Below are 20,547 nucleotides of genomic sequence, written 5' to 3' on the forward strand. Positions count from 1 at the left end.
GTGAAGCTCAGCATCATACTGCACTGTACTTCACTTCGTGCACGAGCACTGAATAAAAAATTCCATGTACCTTTTACATCCCAACATTCGTCTGGCCACACCCCCATTCGCTTACCTTCATAAGCAGGTGTGTGGTCACCTACTCGCCTCCTTCCCAAACTTTCACTACAAGGCGAGATCAAGGGCTGCAGCGGCGTCTTATGCTGAGCGTCACCATAACTCACAGAACTTGGTTATATACATAACCTTACGTTCTGTTTCGTTATGGATCTCGCTCAGCATCATACTGCACAAGGGAGGCTGAGCGAGAGCCATAGCCTGACAAATGTACCCCGCTGAGGCCCCCCACAACCATCAGACCGGGGAGGACCGAGCCCCCCTGACCCTCCCTAATGGAGGATACCCCCCCTATTGGAGGCTTACGGGAGGGAGACGGATCCGACCGTGCGAAGAGGAACTCAAGCAACTCAACGCTTGACCCCACGACTACACACACGCACAACCCGCATGCCACCAGGGAACGAACGGAAGGAACAACCTCGTTACTGCCCCCAAAATCACGGGGTCAAGAGCAAACCCAACCCAGTGGCAAGGCTGTAGCAGCGGAGCGCGAAGGAAGACCCAGACCCACTGAAGGGACTGGATCCCCTGGAAAAAGGGGGCCCGGAGAGGTCAATGACGCCAGGCATCAAGACCCCACCAGGCGGTCACTTAGTGACACCGCCCCCCACATCGCCAGCGTATTCGGATAAGGCCCCTCCAAGAGCGGGCCCTTTCCCCCCAATAGTACACCGCCTGGCACACTGACTCTGAAACACAGGCAGTCAGCATGGCCGTAAGCCGTTAACCAACGGAAGCAGGCAGCGCACCGGGGAAACCAGGCAGCAGGCTGTAACCCGAGCCTGGAGCACTGTGGACGAGACAGGCGCCAAAGGAGTCAGCTGAAAACAGCCCCCCCGGCGGAAGGGGCGTATGCTGGCGTTGTTGGTCACCATGACAAAGCCTCCATTAAAAAAAAACCACCCAGAGGGGTCGAGGCAGAGAAGGCTGACATGATTGGCAGACGTCATGAACGTGCAGGGGCACACTCAACCGGGCAACCCGGGAGTTGACACTGCCCCAACATACCAGGGAATCAACCACCCTCTTGGTACAGACGGTGGTTGTTCCTATAACCCCTCAAGAAAAACTCCAAAACACACCTGCGGATATATACACCAGCTATACCGCAGTACAAGCGTTTCAGTTTCCAAAAGGGTTATCCCAGGCCTACGGTATCAACAAAACTTTACTTTGGACCGGGCCCGGCGGCTCGGGAAGCACAGGGTTACCAGAGGAGGTCCAAAGACCACCCCAACAGCCCCCTCTTCGCCATGCGTGAGAGAGGAGCGAAGAAAAGAGAACCAGCCCCTTATGATAGTGCAGAGTACAACATGTACCCAACAAGGGTCTCCATAACGCCTAACCTTGTGACACCCGGGCCGACCCGGCATTTTTTCCCCCTGAAAAAAACCCAAGTCCCTCAGGGTACCAGAACAGCAGATCTGCATCCCCGGCGGACAACGGGTTAACTGACCTGGACCAGCGTGACCAGAACCAGTCCCGTGCCCTAACCACGCCGACATGCCTACTCCAGGAGAAGGGGCAGATATGCGTGTTGATCTAAAAACATGAAAAGAGGGCACCATCCAGACGGGCCGGTTTGAACCGTGCTCGGTGGCCCACCCCAAGGGCGTGAGACCCCTCTACCTATGTTCTGATCTATTCCGTTAACATCCCCCAGATATGAACGAGAATCCGTCGAGACCCAGTAACAGGCTCTCGGAAGAGGGGAAAAAAAGAAAAAAAAAGAAAAACCCATTCCAGTTGCTTTATAAAAACGCTGTTTCAATAACAAGCAACCAAGGCGTACTAGCCACCCGCATGATTCTTATCAGAAACACCCCGAGCTAGCACCATGCATGCGTCGGGACACAAAACACATCAATGAACAGTCTAACCAGACCCCCCATTGAACCCTCAAGGCGCCTTGGAGAACGACAAGAAGGGTGTGGTGCTTCATATACTCCACATTCTTTTATTAAAAAAGAAAGAAACACCGGCTGACATGAATCCCACTTGACACAGCTGAGGATAAAAACTGTTTACATTTTTATATCCCGTCATCTCCACCACAGAGGATAGACGGAACTCCCCAGAGAGACTTCCCACGTGAGCCATAGATTGAAAAAGCCATGGTAATCTTGAGTCATGTGACCAACCGACTCAAGTTACACATATATCGAGCGTAGTGGAACCGTAATTCCTACGCTCTATCCCGACACTTTGACAATAACAGACCTTACATACGGGTCAAACTCACGGAAGCCATCGTCAAATAACAACGTGCGTAGTTAACCCAAGACTCAACGCCTGTTAATAGGTGCAGAGTCAGGGAAACCCTTTGCCCCCCCCCCCCCTCCCTGCCAAGCCTTCTAACAGCTTGGCCCCGACTGGACTAACAAGAGAGGAACAAACCCCCTGACCAATCAGAAGAGGGAAGGAGGGGTTTATCTGGTACCCCCTCACAAGCCCAGCCCTTGCATACAACAACAACTTTAGCCATATGATACCTTTAGTAGCAATGCTAATGAATAGCGCAAGCTAATACAATGCACGCTAACCACAGACAATCTGTGAACAGGGTTTATAACAAGACCAAGTCGTGTGTGTGTGTGAATCCTACACCCGCATCCATGTTGTAACACAGAAAAAACACTGATAGAGAGAGAGAGAACGGCTGAGCCGTGGTACGTGTTCATACGAGCATTACTGCAAACCCAACACAACAGTGTTGTAGCTCAACATCACTGTGTAAGCAACAGAACATACAAGTAGCCTCTACCTTTATGTGGAGATTCAGGCCGAGGCAGAAAAAACCCTTTTTCAACAGAGTGTAGGCTGCAGGCCTTGCTTAAGCTCTTAACATGAACGTAACCCTCCTATCAACCCATACTAGTGAAGATTCACACGTTGCAACCCCATCATATGTTTGGTGAATAAACACACAGTTTGTTAACAAAAAATACAGTCCCCCTTTAGAGGGGACTCTTTATTTTCGAACAAAATCATATTATGGTGGGCCGGGAAGGGAACAGAGGGGACCGCAGGGGAAAAAAGTCACTGGGTCCTAGCGATGCCTGCCGCGAGACGCTCGGGATTTGCCACCCCGGGGAGCACCGGAGGGACGGTAAACAATCGCCGGCTGGTCTCGACGGTCCCTACCGTCGCCTCCGGGCGTAGATGGGCCGGCTGTAGCGGAGGCGCCCTCTTTCCTCCTGGCCTTCTTCTTCGAAGGATGGTGGTGGTGGCAGCAGCGGCCACGGCGGAAGTTGATCGACGACGTGGCAGCCGTCTGACTCCACCGGCGACATCGGGAGGGGGAAAATGAGGCTGGAGCACGGAGCGCTCCTCCTGCATCTCTTTGCACGTCGAGGTCATCAACTGCAGGGCCTTCCCGAATAGTCCAGCATCGGAGAGGGGTGCCGTCAGAAGTGGAACTCTCTTCTTCTCCGGCACACGAGCCTGCTCCAGCCAAAGGTGGCGCTGGACCAGAGTTGCCAGGGCGTGCACTTTGCCAGCGGCTATAGCCTGCGGCTGAGTCAGATGCAGGATAGCTCCTGCCGCCTGGGCGAGCTGGTCATGTTGTACATCACTCCGCTCCATGCCGCCCGTCAATATCCCGGACATGAATCTTGCCAGCTGCGCGATGTTAGACGCGGCAGCTAGAGATTGTGTTCCGGAAATAAATGACTGGTCACTCCAGTATGCCAACCGCCTCGCCGATTTCCCTTGGGGAACCGGCTTCCGTAAAGGCTCCCACACCACTTCCGGACAAAGGAGCGCCGCCATCGGCCTATCAAGCCGTGGCACGCCCTCCTTCATACCGTCGACCAAACCCGCCACCCGCGTGACTTGCATGTAGGCAGGAGTAAGGCCTATGATGTGGGAGACCACCTGGCCCTGACGGACATAGGCCGCCATTGAGGGGAAAAATGGGTAGACAACGTCCACCCCTCTCACCGGGCGACGCTGCCATAGATGACCTATGAGATCATCAGGGACAGGAACAGGCAGTGGCTGCGGCAGCGGCACGCCGTTTGCGACTGCCGCCATGAGCTCGGGAAACAATGCCCGCAGTTCCCCCTGCAGACTTTCCTCCACCGAGCCCGCATCCCTCACATACAGCAGGCTGCTACTGGTCAAGGAGCCACACTCCGATGTGGCTGATAGCAGGGCATCCCGCCGACGAGTCAGAGGTTCTTCCCCAACGTCTTCGAACGAGGCGCCCCAAGGAGACATCTCACCCCCCTCCAGTGTTACCTGGACGGGCAGGATACCTGTCTCCACCGGGCCTTCAAATAAGAACCCGTCCGCCTCTATCATGTAGTCCTCTGTTTCCATCGGGCATGTAGAGACCGACGCATCCTCACCTGGCTCCAGCAACTCACCAAAACCGGGCCGTTCGCGTCTGCAAGCCACCATCTTGCGACGGGAGCGAACCGACGCAAAAAGTTTGCGTCTCAAATCCCCTGCAACCAAGGGAACCGGCCGCCCAACAGCGGACGATTCCTCGGAAACAGAGGAACCAGAGCCGGAACCAGGCCATCGCACAGGCGACGGCACCGGTGCACCAGCTCCTTGGAGAGGCAAACTACCCATCGGACGCCTACAGGGCGTGGCTGCCGACCACGAGAGAGGTCTCAGCCCCGCTCCAAGACGCACGACGGAGGCGGAAATGGAGAACCGCTGGTGAAGAGTAGCGTTGCGAACACGACTCTCCGGAGTAGACATTATGACTTAGTTTTTTCTATCGAAAATATGAGAGAAGAAAAAAATAAGCACAATGTAAACGCGTCTCAACTTTCTTCAGCTAACAACCTCGTCAAGTGGGGATCTACCGAAGGCACTTCCTTGTGGTGAAAGTGAAGAAGGAGGCGAGTAGGTGACCACACACCTGCTTATGAAGGTAAGCGGATGGGGGTGTGGCCAGACGAATGTTGGGATGTAAAGGTACATGGTGGAATTTTTTATTCAGTGCTCGTGCACGAAGTGAAGTACAGTGCAGTATGATGCTGAGCGAGATCCATAACGAAACAGAACAGAGTCTAGGGTGTAGGTAATGGAGTTCAGAGTTTATATGGTATGTGTGGGGGGGGGCTGTCATCGTGGTACAGAGTTCATGGAGATGACAGCTGAGGGAATGAGTTCAGATTGGATTTGGAAGGGGCATTGGAAATATATATATATATATATATATATATATATATATATATATATAAAAGGAGTTGTGGGGGAGATTTGCTCCTCCATTGAGACTGATGTTGACTTTGAAGTTTGTACTTGGAGCGATGGATGTTCTTATCTTCAGGACACACACACACACAGGCCGGCCCATGAGGGGATAAAAAGAAAGGGGGGGGGTCATGGTAGCCAGCAATAAACATATGTTTAATCTATGATATGAGTTAATCAGATTTGTGGAGGGACCTTTTTTGGGCCTGCATGTGCGCACACACACGCACACACACATAGCAAAAGTTAAGAATTTGGCCATTCCACAGTATTATGTTTTCTGTTTTCTCAGCAGCAGCCATCACCCCAGTCATCACACACATAATAAACCTCTCCATAAAACAGGGACACGTCCCCAAGGACTTCAAAATTGCGAGAGTAACACCCCTGCACAAAAAGGGCAGCAAATTAGACCCGGGTAACTACCGCCCTGTTTCTATCCTTACATCCATCTCGAAAGTCATGGAAAAAATAGTATACGAACAGATCGAAAAGTACCTTGCGGAAAAAAATCTAATCTACGAATTCCAATCTGGCTTCAGAACATCCCACTCCACTGACACATGCCTTCTCTACTTGAACGACCACATCAAACAAGAGGTGGACGCGGGCAAATACTGCGGCATGGTCATGCTGGACCTACAAAAGGCCTTCGACACTGTCAATCACACCATTCTGATTGACAAGCTAAAAGCAATTGGTTTTGAGTTTATCAGTGAGCTGGATACAATCCTACCTGGAGGGGAGGGAACAGATGGTGGAAGTAAACGGTACCCTATCCCCCCCCCTCACAGTGAGCTGTGGTGTTCCACAAGGAAGCATACTAGGACCGCTTCTATTCCTAATTTATGCAAATTACATGTCGTCAGCTTGTGACTGCAACTTGTTCCTGTTTGCGGACGACTCAGCCCTGCTGGTCTCTGACAAGAACAAGTTACAGGTTGAAAAAGCCCTCAGCTCGGAACTAGGCAAAATCTGCATATGGCTCGCCGACAACAAACTATCATTACACATGGGCAAAACAGAGTCCATTCTCTTCGGTTCAAATAACAAACTCAGCAAGACCGACGGCTTCTCGGTTACAGTGGGTGACAATATTATCACAAGGAAAGATGAAATTACCTACCTGGGTTCCATCCTAGAGGCTAATCTTTCCTGTGACAAAATGGCATCCAATGTAATAAAAAAAGTCAACCAACGAACGCGATTCTTGTACCGGATCTCCTCTCTGGTAAACAAGAATACCCTGAAGACTCTAGCAGGAGCACTCATTCAAGGGTACTACGACTATGCTTGCACCTCATGGTACCAAAGCACCTCAAAGGCACTAAAAAACAAATTACAAACATCTCAAAACAAGCTAGTCAGACTACTACTTGACCTGACTCCTAGAACCCACCTCACCCCTGCCCACTTTGACAACCTAGGATGGCTTAGAGTAGACGACAGAGTACAGCAACTTGCAATGGGCCTGGTCTACAAGATACACTACGCGACCAAGGTACCCATGTACATGTCAAAATACTTCCCAAAGGTCAGTGAATACCACGATCACAACACCAGAGGGAGCTCCACAAATCATGTAAAACCCAGATTCGGCTCAAACAAGGGACTAAACATGTTTCGCAATTATGCCACATCAATGTGGAACGCCCTACCTAAAGCTGTAAAGGAATGTGAATCACTACCCACTTTCAAAAACACTCTCAAAAAACACCTACGTGAGACTGCAATTCGAAACTGGCCCCTACAAATGTCCTAACCTAGTTGTACAGTAAATGACCAAGTAAGGCTTTGTCAATATTCCAATGTACAGTGTCAAATGTGTGTGTGTCCCCTACCCAACCCCCCCCCCCCCCCCCCCCAACCTATTATACACTCCTTTTCTGGACACTTTTGTATCACAAACAGTACTGTATTTGCAAATCTGATATGTCATAAATGTATAGATGTAGCAGTACTGTCTATCTGTATGTCATGTATGTCATATATGTTATGATGAATTGAAAATGGGGGACCCTGATGTAAACAAGACGAAAGTCTTTCTCTGGTCTGCATCCCCTTAACAATTGTATGTATTGAGCTGTACTGTACTGTACCCATTCTGCAATCTGTTAATAAACTTTTCAATCAATCAATCAATCAATCTGCCTGTACCCCCCCCCCTCCCCCATACTATGACACCTGAATGTTCCTGTGGGGATTAACAAAGGAACAGGAACTTGACTACAGTAAACATTGTATTGCAGATTTCCATTTGGAGTGTGAACTGACCCTGGACCTGTCTCTCCCTCCACAAGGTGATTCTGATCCATTCTCACGTGGGCCTGGCAGACCCAGAGTTGATCCCCAGCGTCAGACGACAGGCCAAGGACGTGCTACTGGAGAAAGGAGTGGAACTGATCCTGGGTAAGCATCTCAGACACAGAGCAACACCCTCACACCCCTACGTCGTTTGGTGCGGAATTCATGAACTTTTTGTTGAGTTCAGATCATTTTCACGAACATGTCATTAAAGTTGATTAAAACCATTGAAGTGCCCTTGTGCAAGGCACTTAACCCCCAAACTGCTCCAGTGGAGTTGTTCAGTGGTCAACAGTGTCAGACTGGTTGTACTGGTCAGCTCCTAGTGGTCAACATTGTCAGACTGTGGTCGTACTGGGCAGCTCCTAGTGGCTCCTAGTGGTCAACAGTGTCAGACTGTGGTTGTACTGGGCAGATCCTAGTGGTCAACAGTGTCAGACTGGTTGTACTGGGCAGATCCTAGTGGTCAACAGTGTCAGACTGTGGTTGTACTGGGAAGCTCCTAGTGGTCAACAGTGTCAGACTGGTTGTACTGGGGCAGCTCCTAGTGGTCAACAGTGTAAGACTGTGGTTTTACTGGGCAGCTCCTAGTGGTCAACAGTGTCAGACTGTGGTTGTACTGGGCAGCTCCTATTGGTCAACAGTGTCTGTGGTTGTAGTGGGAAGCTCCTAGTGGTCAACAGTGTCAGACTGTGGTTGTACTGGGCAGCTCCTATTGGTCAACAGTGTCAGACTGTGGTTGTACTGGGAAGCTCCTAGTGGTCAACAGTGTCAGACTGTGGTTGTACTGGGCAGCTCCTAGTGGTCAACAGTGTCAGACTGTGGTTGTACTGGGCAGCTCCTAGTGGTCAACAGTGTCAGACTGTGGTTGTACTGGGAAGCTCCTAGTGGTCAACAGTGTCAGACTGTGGTTGTACTGGGCAGCTCCTAGTGGTCAACAGTGTCAGAATGTGGTTGTACTGGGCAGCTCCTAGTGGTCAACAGTGTCAGACTGTGGTTGTACTGGGCAGCTCCTAGTGGTCAACAGTGTCAGACTGTGGTTGTACTGGGCAGCTCCTAGTGGTCAACAGTGTCAGACTGTGGTTGTACTGGGCAGCTCCTAGTGGTCAACAGTGTCAGACTGTGGTTGTACTGGGCAGCTCCTAGTGGTCAACAGTGTCAGACTGTGGTTGTACTGGGCAGCTCCCAGGTGTGAATGGAACTGTGTGAATGTGAAGCAGGGCGTTGCTGGGGAAAAAAGCATTCCATGCTCAGAGAACCTACCCTGGGTAAATAAAGGTTAAATGATTATTATTGTAATGTCTTTAAGTAATCATATTGTTTATAGTCTGTAACCGGGTTCTGCTCTGTCTGTTGAGTGCAGGGCAGAAGGTGTCCCACCTGAGCGAGCTGGAGCTCAACGTGACCAGGGGGAACATTGTGGTTCACACAGACAAGGGCTCAGAGATCCCAGTCAACATGGTGGTCTGCTGCACCGGCCAGAAGATCAACTCGTCTGCCTACAGCTCCAGCCTCCGTGAGTCTTCACTCTTCACCTAGTTTCATCTCCAGCCTCCATGAGTCTTCACTCTTCACCTAGTTCCAGCTCCAGCCTCTGAGTCTTCACTCTTCACCTAGTTTCATCTCCAGCCTCGTCTTCACTCTTCACCTAGTTTCATCTCCAGCCTCCATGAGTCTTCACTCTTCACCTAGTTTCATCTCCAGCCTCCATGAGTCTTCACTCTTCACCTAGTTCCAGCTCCAGCCTCTGAGTCTTCACTCTTCACCTAGTTTCATCTCCAGCCTCTGAGTCTTCACTCTTCACCTAGTTTCATCTCCAGCCTCTGAGTCTTCACTCTTCACCTAGTTTCATCTCCAGCCTCCATGAGTCTTCACTCTTCATCTAGTTTCATCTCCAGCCTCTGAGTCTTCACTCTTCACCTAGTTTCATCTCCAGCCTCTGAGTCTTCACTCTTCACCTAGTTTCATCTCCAGCCTCTGAGTCTTCACTCTTCACCTAGTTTCATCTCCAGCCTCTGAGTCTTCACTCTTCACCTAGTTTCATCTCCAGCCTCTGAGTCTTCACTCTTCACCGTCCTAGTTTAATCTCCAGCCTCTGAGTCTTCACTCTTCACCTAGTTTCATCTCCAGCCTCCATGAGTCTTCACTCTTCACCTAGTTTCATCTCCAGCCTCTGAGTCTTCACTCTTCACCTAGTTTCATCTCCAGCCTCCATGAGTCTTCACTCTTCACCTAGTTTCATCTCCAGCCTCCGTGAGTCTTCACTCTTCACCTAGTTTCATCTCCAGCCTCTGAGTGTTCACTCTTCACCTAGTTTCATCTCCAGCCTCCATGTCTTCACTCTTCACCTAGTTTCATCTCCAGCCTCTGAGTATTCACTCTTCACCTAGTTTCATCTCCAGCCTCCATGTCTTCACTCTTCACCTAGTTTCATCTCCAGCCGCCATGAGTCTTCACTCTTCATCTAGTTCCATCTCCAGCCTCTGAGTCTTCACTCTTCATCTAGTTCCATCTCCAGCCTCCATGAGTCTTCACTCTTCACCTAGTTTCATCTCCAGCCTCTGAGTCTTCACTCTTCATCTAGTTTCATCTCCAGCCTCTGAGTCTTCACTCTTCACCTAGTTTCATCTCCAGCCTCTGAGTCTTCACTCTTCATCTAGTTTCATCTCCAGCCTCTGAGTCTTCACTCTTCACCTAGTTTCATCTCCAGCCTCCATGAGTCTTCACTCTTCACCTAGTTTCATCTCCAGCCTCTTGAGTCTTCACTCTTCACCTAGTTTCATCTCCAGCCTCCATGAGTCTTCACTCTTCACCTAGTTTCATCTCCAGCCTCTGAGTCTTCACTCTTCATCTAGTTTCATCTCCAGCCTCTGAGTCTTCACTCTTCACCTAGTTTCATCTCCAGCCTCCATGAGTCTTCACTCTTCACCTAGTTTCATCTCCAGCCTCCATGAGTCTTCACTCTTCACCTAGTTTCATCTCCAGCCTCCATGAGTCTTCACTCTTCACCTAGTTTCATCTCCAGCCTCTGAGTCTTCACTCTTCACCTAGTTTCATCTCCAGCCTCCATGAGTCTTCACTCTTCATCTAGTTTCATCTCCAGCCTCCACGAGTCTTCACTCTTCACCTAGTTTCATCTCCAGCCTCCATGAGTCTTCACTCTTCACCTAGTTTCATCTCCAGCCTCTGAGTCTTCACTCTTCATCTAGTTTCATCTCCAGCCTCCATGAGTCTTCACTCTTCACCTAGTTTCATCTCCAGCCCAGGTGCACTGCAGTTCTATGGCAGAGGAAGTTACCCATCACCAATGTTTCAGATTCCGCATAATGACTTTGCTAGAGGTGCAGTTGAAGTTAATGGCCACAGGGGGTCACTGTTGCATTATGTATGAGAGATTTTGTATTTGCTGCCTAATGGTGATCCATGCATGTATGACCTGTGATTAATAATAACTGCAATAACTGTTGCACTGATTGAACCATATATGTCTGTTTTAAAATTCTTTGGACAGCCCATGTATTTGCAAATCAATCCAAATCACTTGCGAGTGTGAATGTGATATATCACCAGAAAATATTCAGCCTCTACTCTCTTTAACTACGATTGAACACAACACTCTAACTTATCATATTTAGATAATAAAGTACTCAACCTCTACGGTCTTTAACTATGAATGAACACAACACTCAGGTTGGGCTGTGGGAACATGGTTGATCCACATTATGTAACATTAAAACGTACAGACTCTCATTCAGTCATTCAGGTTGACGAGCAGGTCAAACGGGTAAAAGCCTGTTTATTCCAGATTCGTACTGTTGACAGAATCAAGTCTTTTCTCTCATTCAAAGGTCTTGAGAAAGTCATCCATGCCTTCATATCCTCCTGCTTAGACTGTAGCAATTCCCTGTATACTGGGATCAGTCAGTCGTCCCTGTCCTCTATACTGGGATCAGTCAGTCGTCCCTGTCCTCTATACTGGGATCAGTCAGTCGTCCCTGTCCTCTATACTGGGATCAGTCAGTCGTCCCTGTCCTGTACACTGGGATTAGTCAGTCATCCCTGTCCTGTATACTGGGATTAGTCAGTCATCCCTGTCCTGTACACTGGGATTAGTCAGTCATCCCTGTCTAGGGTGACCAGGTGTCCCCCTTTTGGTTGTACTGTCCCACCATTTGAGACCGTGTCCCACATATTGAGAGGATGTCCCTCTTTTCGAAGCAAAAAATAAAATATCGAACACAAGACATTCCTGTCAAGTGATAAAGTTTGAATATTTAAAACAGATGTTAGGTGGTAACAAGCCGGTTGCCAGTGCCAAGATGAATGTGGAGAGATATAATTCTGTATTTAATTTGTATTTATTTTGATTTAACCTTTATCTATTCTGTGAAGATGAGTTATTCTAATAAAAAAAATTACATTATCTATCTGTCCAACTTTGTCCCACCAAAATCTTACTGTTGTCCTGCTTTTGGACTTTTTGCATCTGGTCACCCTATCCCTGTCCCGCCTGCAACTGGTCCAGAACGCTGCAGCTAAAAAGATATTTACTTCAACAAAGGTTCTTGTTTTTCCTCAGCTGAGTGCCTTGCAGAGAACGGGGCCCTTAAGGTGAACAAGCACCTGCAGGTCGAAGGTCACACCAACCTGTACGCCGTGGGAGACTGTGCAGACGTCAGGGAGCCTAAATTAGCTTATCACGCTGGGCTGCATGCTGCCATAGCCGTTAGTAACATCATCAACAGTCTGTCTGGGAAGCCCATGACCTCCTATCACACAGGTACAGTGTGCCGCCATTTCTGATTATCTTTGCCAATATCGGCTGTAGTTAGATTACATTAGATTAGATTAGATAGTGAATTATCAATGATGGGATTCCATTAGCTCAGTGTTTAACCCTTTCACTACCACGCTACAGAAGGTTAACACTTTCACTACCACGCTACAGAAGGTTAACACTTTCACTACCACACTACAGAAGGTTAACACTTTCACTACCACACTACAGAAGGTTAACCCTTTCACTACCACACTACAGAAGGTTAACACTTTCACTACCACACTACAGAAGGTTAACACTTTCACTACCACACTACAGAAGGTTAGCCTTTCACTACCACACTACAGAAGGTTAACCCTTTCACTACCACACTACAGAAGGTTAACCTTTCACTACCACACTACAGAAGGTTAACCCTTTCACTACCACAGCTGTTTACCAACATGTTCCTGGTAGGTAACGTGACGATGCTGTTGGCCATGGGCCATGATGACGGTGTGGGTCAGTTCAACGGAGTCAGGCTGCCTCGCTGTCTGGTCACCCTGGGAAAGAGCAAGGACCTGCTTCTGTGGAAGAGCTGGAGGGAGATGGGCCAGAAGTCTCCTTGAGGAAGAGCTGGAGGGAGATGGGCCAGAAGTCTCCTTGAGGAAGAGCTGGAGGGAGATGGGCCAGAAGTCTCCTTGAGGCACAATCCTTACTGAACAAAGGCTACGTTCACACTGCAGTCCAAAGAGGCCCAATTCTGATTTCTTTGCTCATATGTGACTCGGATCTGAATCTTTTCAGTTCTGATTTGGGGCCACTTTCATATGTGGTCCTAAATAGGATACATGTCAGATTTATTTGCAATGCGACCTGAGTCTGAACAGTCATGCGACATTTAAAAAAAAAATAATAATAATTACGTCCAGGGGGCGGTCAGGTGGCGTAGCGGAGATTGTGCTCGTCACCAATGCAAGAGGCTGCGGTCTCGACTCCCGGAGAGTCCGCATTGCCTTGGCTCGGGCTGATCGCTATACTAACTCGTTTGGCTGAGTTAGGGGGAGGGGAGCCGTGGGTGGGTCCTGGGCGTTGTGGACAGCGACCCCTACAGTTTGGTCGGGGTGCCTGCTCAGCGAGGGTAGGATCTGGAGAGAGGTAGTGCGACCTTCCACACGTTACACTCTCCCAGTGAGAATCTGAGCTGCCAGGCTGGCTGCACATGCGTCGGAGGAAAGCATGTGACAGTCTCCGGCCTCTCGGACCAACAGTAGGGGCGAGTACGCAACAACCAGGAAGGGGGTTGGGAATTGGCATAACGACTAACAGTGGGATGGGAGAAAAATCGGAAAAAGAAGGAGGGGGAAAAAGATAATCAAAAATAATAATAATAATAATAATTACGTCCATCTTCTTTATTGTTCATTTGCGCATGCGGGTTAGTTCAGGAGCAGTGACCAGTTCACACTGGAATCTGATGATTTATGATAAAAAAATTATGTGAACAGCAAAAAATGTAAAACCGGATCTGAGCAATGAATCAGAATTGAGCACTAAGACTTGCAGTGTGAACGGAGCCATGGAGACGTTTTTAATTCTCAAATTGAACGCAGAGCTTTTGATACAAGGACTGGCTATACATGACAGCTTAATATGCATATTTTTACATATCTAGAAGCTGCACAAGATAGGTATACTGCTGTGTATTGTTTGTAATGAATGGAGTAATATACATACTGTAGTGCGACACACACTGCGACAGTGGCTCAGGAGGTAGAGCAGTCATCTCATCTGGTAATCCGGAGGTTCACGGTTCGATTCCCGGGCAGCATGTCGAAGTGTCCTTGAGCAAGACACTTAACCCCCTAATTGCTCCTGATGAGCAGGTCGGCACCTTGCATGTTCGCCGCCGCCGTTGGTGTGTGAATGTGTGAGTGGATGGATAAAATGTGAGGAACATATTGTAAAGCGCTTTGGATAAAAGAGTTATATAAATGCACCATTTATATATAAAAAGACACACTCAGAGCATCTGTGGTGGTGGAGGAGTAGGACGCTCGTTCCCAGAAAGACCGGTTTGATTGATTGATTGATTGATTGAAAACTTTATTAACAGATTGCAGAATGGGTACAATACAGTACAGCTCAATACACACAATTGTTAAGGGGATGCAGACCAGAGAAAGACTTTCGTCTTGTTTACCATTTTCAATTCATCAGGAAATGGTCCGGTGTGGTCCTTTTACGAATGTGGCAAAACGGCTAATTTCTGCAACAACAAACAATCTGTTGAAATCACTTCTGAGACGGAGTGGAGACGCCGCTAGTGAGACCGCACCTTAATGCCATTCTGTTAAGCAAGATTGCCATTTGCATGAAGAAACCTCAGGCCAAAATCTAGATTAAAAGTCTAGATTAAATCTATACAAACTATAACTGTAAACTATAACTAAACTGAATTATAAACTGGACATAATACACAACGTATATATTCTATTTATACAAACTATATTATACTAACTATATAAATAAACTATAAACTGGACATAATACACAATGTATATTCTATTTATACAAACTATATTATACTAACTATATAAATAAACTGGACATAATACACTGTCCACTTCTCAACTGGTCTCGTTCTTATCTTATTGTTTACAACAAACATCAAGCCATCAGATCTGTATGTGGAAGGCATGACATCAGATGGAATCAATTCAGGGCCCTATTCTTTTCTGTAACACTTACATTTTGTGGTAAATTTCCATGGTTGCATTTGTACCGAGAGATGCCTTAGAGCACAATATATTTTATATACTGTATATTCATCACTGTACATTGTTATTTTGAAAATAATGCCATGAATGTTTTGGGATTCGTGCTCTATAATTAAAATGATCAAGTCTTTACCTTTTTTTTGTTTTTGTTTTTCTGATTTTTCTCTGATTTTCTCCCCGTCCCAATTAGTCGTTGTGCCAATTCCCCCCCTCCCCTCCCCTACCTGGCTGCTGTATGCATGTTCTCCTACGAGTCGGTACAAGGGCGTCCCGAGTCGATCGCACGCTTCCTCCGAGACGTGCGCCGACAGCCAGTGACGTCTTTTCACTTGGCAGCGAGGACTCTCATTGGTGAAGTGTAACGCGTGGGAGGGCACGCTATCTCCACCAAGTCCTGCCCCGCTTAGAAAGCGCAGAGACCTGACCTGTAGGCGTTGCTGTCCACAATGCCAGATTCCCACCCGCCAGCTTCCCCACCCCCTAATACTGCCAATTGTATTAGTGTGAACGGCCAGCCAAGCTGGTGGCAACGCAGAGAGCTGGGCTCGAACCCAGCATCTCCTGCATTGGTGACAAGTGCAATCTCCGCTACGCCACCTGACCGCCCCTCAAGTCTTTACTTTGAGTGAAGTAATTCTCTTGCACTGATTTAGACACAAGAACCTCCGGTTGACTAGGTACTTGTTGCAATCAATCAGTTCTTCAATCAATACCTGAAATGAAAAATAAATATAAAAACGAAACAAACCATGGTACTGGCTTTTACTATTATGCACTTTGCTACTAAATAATCTACATTGCCTATAATATTACCTACTATGCTAATATGTCTTTACTACTATGCACTCATGTTGAAGTCAGAGGTTCGGTGTAGGATTGTTAGTAACTGTCTAACTGCATATATAACTGTTTCCACTAGTAACTGTCTAACTGCATATATAACTGTTTCCACTAGAGGGCGCTCTAGGCGGAGCCACTCAGGAACACCACCAGGTGGCGAGTATAAATAGAGATGTCTCCTCCCATTCTTTCTCTTTCCCCCAGCCTCTCAGTGAGAGGAGAACTATAGAACTGCTTCTCTGCCATGTGAATAAATAAACCACGCCAGTTAAGGCTCAAGATAGAAACCCATGTCTCTTGACCACATTATTGTCGCCCTATAGCCGGATTCTGTCAACAACTCAAGACTGTAGCAACCAAGTTTCAACACTGTTTGACGAACATTGTCACTCAGCTGAAAGAGTTGTACCCTTCCTGCTGACTTGTCGTACAGAACTTGTAAGTCGCTTTGGATAAAAGAGTCAGCTAAATGGCTAAATGTAAAATGAAAGTGGTGTTTTATTATTATTATTATCCATTTCATATCCGGTTAGTTTGTTTCAATTCATTTTCAAATTGAACAGACAAGAACACAGGTCATGATACATGACTACGTAATCTTCGTCAGGTGAAAAGGAACCAATGAACAGGGTTACTTTAAAGGACCAGACCAGGACCTGGATAGATGGTCGAGCCTTCCTAATAATTTGTTACAGGCCCGAGCATCCATAATTAAAATGAACATACTACCTAGCATACATTTTGTCAGTTCAATGCTCCCCCTGCCTCCTCCAATAGACCACTGGTGTAAGACTCAAACTATCATATTTAAATTAATTTGGAATAACAAACGCCTGAGAATAAAAATAACTACCACTTTTTTTTAAAGATTTCTTTTTTGGCGTTTTATCGCTTTATTGCTACTGGGCAGTCCAGTAGAGAGAGACAGAGGAGGAATGGGAGACAGAGTGGGGGGAAGACATTCGGCAAATAACGACGGGTTCGGGAGTCGAACCCGGGTCGGCCGTGTCGCGGCTGAGTATGTGGTTCGCCACTGGGGCGCCCTGCAATCCCTGATTTTAAGTTATACTGTACTTCTCGTCCTTCTCGCTGAGGCCCCTGATAAACTGGCTTGACCCTGAAATTGCTGTGTCTTGGCGCTCCATAGAAGCAGCAGCGGTCTCACCACAAAGACTACAGGATGTGTAGTATACTCCACTATCCCTATATCACAATGCCAGTTATGATATGGACCAATCATATCCCACGTGATTCAAACGTGGCGTAATGTAGAGAGGTCCTGTGCGGTTAAATGCCTGTGGCACCTCGACTCTCCAATTTGTCATAACCAGCTGGGCACAAACCTGTTAATATTCCTCAATGGGAGAGGAGGGGAGTTCATACTCTGGAAGATATATATGATAAAAACTGTCTTCGAGCGTTTCAGGACCTAAAAGAGTTTTATGATATACCTGGCTAATCATTCTTCCTTTACCTACAACTAAGGTCGGCGCTCAGGGCCCACGGTGTACCATGGGCTCAGGCGTTGCACCCACACCCTTTTGTCAGACTTATCGGTGACAGGACAACCACAAGAGGGTTTGTCTCAATGGCGGCTGGGTGGCGCAGCGGACATTGCACTCGCCACCAACGCAAGAGACACCGGGTTCGACTCCGGCTGTCGGCGTTGCCTCCGGCTTGGGCCGGCCGTCATACTAACTCAATTGGCGGAGTTAGCGGGTGGAAGTCGATGGGTGGTAATCTGGATGTTGTGGACAGCGACTCCTACAGGTCGGTTGGGGGGGACGCCTGCAGAGCAGAAACAGGGAAATGGCGGGGGTAGTGTGAGCCTCCCACACGTTAAGCCTCGCCAAATGAGAGTCCGCGCTGGCAGGTGAAAAGATGTGACAGGCTGCCTCCACATATATCGGAGGGGACATGTGATGCAAGGCTTCTATCCTCCCTACAACCGGCCAGTGGGGGGCATATGCGAGAAACGTTCAAGACAAGGGAGGGGAGAATTGGCACGGCTAAATTGGGATGGGAGAAAAAAGAGGAGAAAAAGTGGATAAAAAAAGAAAAAAGAGGGTTTGTCTCAGATTTTTATACATTTTATCAATCCACATATAAAAAATTAACATTAGATAGTCTGGCGAGGGGACATCCCAGGGTTAGACCCTGAGTTTGACTGGGACAACGTTTGGACAAATGTTATATTAGCCTCCCGCAACCCTAATCACCAACAAATTCATTTTAATTATATTCATAGGACGTATCTCACACCTAGGAAGCTGTTTGCTATGGGACTGGTGGCCGACTCCCGGTGCACTTTATGCTCTTTAAGAGCCACCGGCACGTATATGCATAATGTTCTGGGATTGCCCACCAGTAGCCCATTTTTGGAAATCTATAGCAACTAAACTCTCAAACATCTGTAATATATCAATTCCACTCACGGCAGCAACATTACTTCTAAACTATATATATCTCTACTACCAACATCCATACAACAGAAAATTATTATTCTGGCAGGCGTTACAGCAGCCAAAAAGCTGATTGCTATGAGATGGAAAGAACCTGAGAAACTCACAATAAACTGGTCCTCGACATTGCTGGATGTTATTTATTTGGAGATCTCGACTGCTCGTGTGGTTGGGGTGGGACAAGCAGGTATTGAACTGTGGGCCGCGGCTGACAAAGGCACAATCTAGCGGCAGAGTTGGGATGGTGTGTTGGTCCTGGGGGATCCGGCGGTCTTGAGGGGAATGTCTAATGTATTTTGTGTTTTGTATTATTTTTTACTTGGTATTTTGTATTTTTTATTTTGTTTTGATCTATAAGTAATGTATTACTTATCGTCTTGTCATTATTATTATTATTATTATTATTATTATTATTGATGTTGATGTTGTGTTGTTTGTTGAAATTGAAAAAAAAAAAAACGGAAGAAAAAAAAAAAAAAAAAAAAAAAAATGACCATACCAGTCTTGGGTTCCAAGTCATTCTTCTTGTGATACAAAAATCACTTTTTTCCTGAATCTTTTTCCGTTAGTTAATATTTTAGTAGTTGTCGTCTGCTGATTCACCAAGTGCCAGAGGCTTCCATTGCATCTGAAAATGTGTATTAAAAATCACAAGGCCTTGAAAGTCATCACATCGGACTAAAATACCATATTTATATCAGACTAGACTAAAACACCACGTTTATATCAGACTAGGGTCCCCACACGGCGAGCGATTTTAGCCAGGCGACCGATTTTCTTAGCGAGCCGACAGACAGAATTGTATCGCCTTCATTGTTATGAATGAGAGAACACACACGGCAGGAGATTTTGAAGCGACGGTCGCGCAGCTATTTCTGTCGCCTCGCTCAAAATCGCCTCGATCCTATTTTTGGAGGCGACGGCAGGCAGGACAATGAGGAAATAACATGACTTCGTCTTCTACAGTAGAAGTAGTACAGAACAGTTCTACTGGTGTATCATTTGTACACCATTAATGTATCATTCAATACATTCATTGATCAATAACCTCCGTATTATTACCTGCTACTTATGTTCATTATTATTAACGGGAACAATTTAAATAAATAACGTTAGTTTGAGAAGCTGTAGTGGCCGCTTGTCATTAACTAATAAATGAACAATGCGCCACGATGCACCTACTAGATGTTTAAGTTGTGGATGTTGACAGAGTTTAATGTCCAGGCTGCAGCTGATGTAGTTTGTAAGGTTTATTGTCAAAAGAAAATTATGGTTGAGAACAAAACAGTTTGCGTCTTCCGTGAAAAATACACTCTCTCAGCAGCTGCATAACAATACTTGTCCAATCGTTGTTAATGAACGTATCGTAGCGATCAGGTATGCAGTAATGTCCGGAAGAATGAGGAGAGGTTGTATTCGTATATGGTGGTTTAATTCCAGCTCAATATGGGTTTTACAGGTTAATACTCTCTCGTACTGCACAACACAGCTACCGGCTAACCCGCTTCACAACAACCTAACGTCCGGTCCCGGCGGTCCGCCCTCCTATATCTCCCGGGGGGGAAACACCCCCAGCTAAACAGAGCGACACATAGCTTATTATACCTGAGAACGGTCGCCTCTGGTGTGGGGGGCTAAGCGATTGTCATTGAGCGACAGGCGATCACATAGGCAGGCGACGTCTGTCGCCCGCCGTGTGCAGACCACTTAACGCAATGCTAACATCAGACTAAAACACCATCCTGACAGACTAAAACTCCATGCTAACATCCGACTAAAACACCATCCTGCCATTATACATAACACCTATATGTTTGGGAGGGGGGCTGTTGAGAAAATGTATATGGGATGAAAAGAAGCCTAGAGTCAAACTCAAAATCCTGCAACAAAAGAAAGAAGGAGGGGGACTTGCATTACCTAATTTAATTCATTATTATTACGCAGCACAGGTAAAACCGATTTTAATTTGAATATGGATGAAAAACGAGATGAGTCCCAAATGGAAGTCAATTGAGTTGAATTTAGTGGAATCACTCAGCACATTGATCTTCTCCAGTTATAAAAAAGC

At 47.1% G+C, this 20,547-nt stretch overlaps 1 protein-coding gene across 1 annotated transcript in view; it reads left to right on the plus strand.

Annotated features, from left to right (window-relative positions):
* aifm2 (AIF family member 2) overlaps positions 1 to 16,291 on the plus strand; it is a 34,987-nt gene extending 18,696 nt beyond the window's left edge. Inside the window, exons 6-9 of the mRNA XM_084321374.1 lie at positions 7,635 to 7,743; positions 9,002 to 9,154; positions 12,218 to 12,418; positions 12,875 to 16,291. Coding sequence (XP_084177500.1) covers positions 7,635 to 7,743; positions 9,002 to 9,154; positions 12,218 to 12,418; positions 12,875 to 13,026 — 615 coding nt within the window. The 3' untranslated portion in view covers positions 13,027 to 16,291. The remainder of the gene's footprint in view (positions 1 to 7,634; positions 7,744 to 9,001; positions 9,155 to 12,217; positions 12,419 to 12,874) is intronic.
* The last annotated feature ends 4,256 nt before the right edge of the window (positions 16,292 to 20,547 follow it).

Source organism: Notolepis coatsorum (assembly GCF_963971535.1).
Source record: "Notolepis coatsorum genome assembly, chromosome: 9".
In the NCBI taxonomy this organism is placed as follows: domain Eukaryota; kingdom Metazoa; phylum Chordata; class Actinopteri; order Aulopiformes; family Paralepididae; genus Notolepis; species Notolepis coatsorum.